Source organism: Acanthisitta chloris, unplaced genomic scaffold (genome assembly GCF_000695815.1).
Source record: "Acanthisitta chloris isolate BGI_N310 unplaced genomic scaffold, ASM69581v1 scaffold21446, whole genome shotgun sequence".
Taxonomy (NCBI): domain Eukaryota; kingdom Metazoa; phylum Chordata; class Aves; order Passeriformes; family Acanthisittidae; genus Acanthisitta; species Acanthisitta chloris.
This window is the reverse complement of record NW_008676751.1, coordinates 2,778-7,107: the sequence shown is the minus strand read 5'-3', so window position 1 is coordinate 7,107 and position 4,330 is coordinate 2,778. Positions and strand designations below refer to the sequence as shown.

At 48.1% G+C, this 4,330-nt stretch overlaps 1 protein-coding gene across 1 annotated transcript in view; it reads right to left on the bottom strand.

The window, feature by feature from the left end:
* PRDM16 (PR domain containing 16) overlaps positions 1–4,330 on the bottom strand; it is a gene marked incomplete at its 5' end in the record, with an annotated part of 13,673 nt that overhangs the window by 6,573 nt on the left and 2,770 nt on the right. The window contains one exon of the mRNA XM_009076258.1: positions 2,416–2,500. Coding sequence (XP_009074506.1) covers positions 2,416–2,500 — 85 coding nt within the window. The remainder of the gene's footprint in view (positions 1–2,415; positions 2,501–4,330) is intronic.

The following is a 4,330-nucleotide window of genomic DNA, read 5'->3' as shown; positions in this document are numbered from 1 at the left end:
GATCTGCATTAAAATTCCCCCCCAAGAAAAGCCCTTTTGCTTTCATCAGAGCAGGAAGCCCAAACCCAGGGGAGCAGTGCAGCTTGAGAGATGACACTGACATCTCCAGTGTCCAGTTTTGTGCACTCCTAAGAGCAGTTTCAAGATACCAAGAGCAGAAAAGAGGGATCACCCAGACAAGGCAGCAGTGAAGCTGCCTCTGGCAGGAGCCCCGGGGAGGAGCGGAAGGCAGGAGGAAGCCATACATCACAACGAGATGCTCTATTGTACAGGAAGGGCTGACCTTTTGCACGTTTACACTTTATTAAACTGGGCCTGGGCGGGGGCAGAGGGGGAAGAGAGCCAAGATATTGTTTAAAAATATAGGACTATATAAAAAAAGTTGTCTTAATCACCCAAGGATCCATTGTGGAAGGCTGACAGCCATTCATAAGCCGTAAAAAAAGAGGAGTAGTAACCCCCATTTCCCAATAATAGATCCACAGCCCCTTGGTTGGAGGCTCCAGCCCATGATAAATAGTAAGTAATACTTAGCTGCAGCCCTTGAAAGGTTATGTGATCACTCACAGCACTAGCTCTGCCCCAGCTGCCAGTCATGTAACAAAACCAGCGCGTTAAAATGCTCTCCGGATCTCTGGGAGCCGCGGGCTCAGCCCTGAGCAGGGTACCTGGAGCTCTCCTTTGTTGTGCCCTGTTCTTTAGGCACTTAGTCAGAGATGTTTGCTGGCTCGAGAGCTGCAGGCTGGTTTTAAAATTCTAAGCACCGGCCACGGCCTCTCCAGTGGCAAAGGCACTTTGCTATTTAGGGAGTAACTGCCTGGTTAGAATCAAAAGGAAAGGGAAAAGAAAAGAAACTTAACAGGTGAGAAAAGGCTTTCCATTAAGTTATCAAAAAGTTACACCAGTTATTTATGTTGTCCAGAGTTTCGTTTGGAATAGACAATGGGAGAAAACTCCCTGAGAGCAGAGGAACTTCTGTCAGTCACTGGCTGAGAAAGAAGAGACGGCTGAAATTCTTTTTGAGAGAGAATAAATGCTTTAGTCACATCTTCTGCCTTCATCACCTCCGCCCAGGGTGCTCAGTGAGAGCTGAGAGTCAGTCACAGAGGAAAAGGCTGAGACCAGAGGTGTGTTTGGAGTGAGAGGCCCAGGTAGAGAGTGTGACTGACTGACCCAGTACAGGAATGTTGGTCCGAATGAAGAAGACAGGAGCAGGAACCCTGAAAATATGATTTCTCAGGAAAAGATCCAGGATCCTCTCCAAGGAAGTGGTCATGGCCTCAAGCCTGTCACAGTTCAAGCAGCATCTGGACGATGCTCTCAGGCACCTGGTGGATTCCTGGGGCTCTCCTGAGTGGGGCAAGGAGCTGGGCTCGATCCTTGTGGGTCCCTTCCAGCCCAGGATGTTCTCTGATAATATTGGATGGGGATCTGGTAGTAAAGACCTCACCTATTCTGGAACAACTCTGCCTTCCTTCCCTGCATTAGCAGCACCTGACTGCAGCATGGGAACGGCGACTGCAGACCGAGTGATCTGCACCCACTTCAGTGCAAATCAGTTACCAGGAAGTTTTGGGCTTGAGTGATTGTAAATTTTGGGCTATTCTGTGTGATAAGCTATTAGAGATAACCAGACCTTCCACGTCTTTTCATTGCCATGGGAAGAGGACGTGGTCAGGATTTCAGGAACAATGTTAACAACCTTCCACCCAAAGTTTCTCCTGCTCAGGGTCTGTGTGTTCCTCATCGTCTCGTTGGGTTGCTTTGCCACGCTGGCTCCTCCCTGCTATCAGATTCTTTACAGGCAGATATCCCCACTATTCTAACTCACACAAACACAGGATGTTCCTGGCCAGCCTGTCACCATTATCCAGCCTGGATGAAGGAAAAATCAGGGGAAGTTATTAACCAAACTCTGAGGCTGGTGTGAAACAATGAGGGAACTAAGTTTAGCTGTGAAAGCAACCAGGATCCAGCTTTCACAAACCTGTGAGTTATTTATCTAAGGTGGGAAACATTATCAGGGCAGAACAATGCATGTGAATGTAAAGGAGAGCACAATAAGGACCGGGGCACTGGGATCTCAGCCTGGGCACAGCAGGAGGGATGGGGATCGGTGGTGACTGTCCCTTGCCTTTGGAGCAGGCACAGCTGAACCCACTGCCTGGCACTTCCACACATCCTGGTTACACCAAGCAGGTATAAAATGCTGCTGCTTTGGTGCTGTTCTTCTGGCAATGCTAAAGAAACAGCAGGGCACAATTACCACCGTGAACTAAGAGAATCTGAAAGTAAACCATGGAAAAGTGCAGAGTTTCAGGCCCTTGGATGAGGAGGAATCTGATCCCAGTGATCCCAGTGCCCTGTCTGTGCCAGCTCCATCTCAGTCAACACAAGACAATGTCACTCCTTTACCTGGGGGTGAAAAAGCAGCGGGGAGGGTCGCAGGTACTTCTCCTTTAGGGCACCCACAGGGTCTGTCACCTTCCGCTTCTCCACCCTGCTGGACAACAACACAGAGGGTTACATACCTCACAGGCAGCAGCGACACAGCCAAACCACCCCCAGAGTGTTCAAACTGCACACAGGAGGTTAATCCTCCCACTGACACAGATGCCTTCCTCCCCCTTCTGCTGGAGACTACAAATTCTGACCCACAGTTACCCTGCAGAAGGCACTGGAAACAGTCTGAAGGTGGATCTCCTCCTTTGAGCAGTGTGTTTTAGACATCAGAGTGACAAGGAAGAAAACATTTTGCTCTTACTCTGCTGCAGTGGTTTATAAGCCTCTGCTGTTGTGAAAGGTCAGGAAAACCCTACATTTACAGCAAAAACAGTGTCTGGGAGAAGCTCTGGAGCCACAGCAGGCAGTCCCTGCATGGAAAAAGATTGTCCTTGAGCGTCTGTGTTTATCTGAAGAGCTAACACTGGGCCAGGCTGTGCAGCCCCAAGCGTGCTGGAATCATTAGGTGTTTCATATTTGTTTCCTCCCTCACAGCTGAGAGATAATTTGTGTCGAGTTCCTTTGGCAAATATGTATGGACAACAATTTCAAAAGTGAGGGACTAGTGGGAGAGTTCTGAAGTGACTTAGAGACCCAAATTCTTTGGCTGTTACCTGGTCCCATTCAAATATTCCACGTTTAAGCACCTGACATGCAGAAATGACCCTAAGATGAGGCTCCTGCTTTTGAAAATGTCACTTTGCTTCCACAAAATATTCGACTTGGAGGGAAACCCACAGTGTGGAACCACCAAAAAGAGAAATTGGAATGTCCTCTAAGGGAAAAAAAGTGTTATGGAAGTAACTCCAACAAACGCAGCTGCATCTTAAAATGACTGGAATCGAGTCCATCCAGCTAAACCAGCAGAAATCCAAGAGTAAGAGCAATTTTAACTACATTAGTCCAACATAAATGAGAGCAAATTATTTTGCTGCATTTCAGCTGATTGGTGCATGGGTCAAATTACCAAAGAGGTTAAATAATTGCCCTGCAGAATGCAGTCAGAACTGTACTTAATCTGCATTTCATTCTCCTTGGGTAAAGGCAAGGGAAGAGTTGGATTGGAAATGCTGTTGGAATTACAGGGCTTTGGAAGGTACATGCTGTTAGGGTACGAGTTGTCAAGAAAACAACAATTTGTAAAGGAATACACGACAAGTTTCTCCCTGAGACCCACAATGTGCACAGCTCTGCTCTCTGTGAGGTGCTGGATCAGCTGTGATGCCCAAGGGAACATCCCTGACCCTGGCAGAGGTGTCTGGAGAGAACTCTGCCTGCTCTACACACGCAAAACTTGGTGAAGTGACAGCATTTCACCAGCTTTGCCATCTCCCAGCGTGGGGAGTGAGAGCACAACCACGTCCAACATCCCCATCAGAGCCGAATTCCGAGTGCCCAGAGGATTAAACGATCTCTCAGCCAGTGCCTGAGAACGTCACCTCCACAGCCCCAGCTGAGAGCTGCCCCGTTTCAGCCTGTCTGGCTGCATTAAATTATATCACCAGGAGAAAATGTCAAGGATTTAAGTGGCCTTTGGGAGAAAAATGAAGGAGCCAAATGATGTGAGAGAGTCTGATAAAGAGAAGTTTAGAAACAAAATATTTCCATATTTTTCAGGCTGGGACTTGGCCGCTCTTGGCTGTTTGGCTCATGACATCAGGAGTCTGATCCACGAGCCACCCCACCACTGGCTTTCTATTTTAACAGATTACTAAAAGTACATGCACCCCACGGAATGCAGCAAACGACGTCCCCATCCCTCACTTCCATCTGTCTTCTGGACCTTCATGGCTTTCCTGGGGCTGCTGTTTTAACTGGCAGTGGCTTT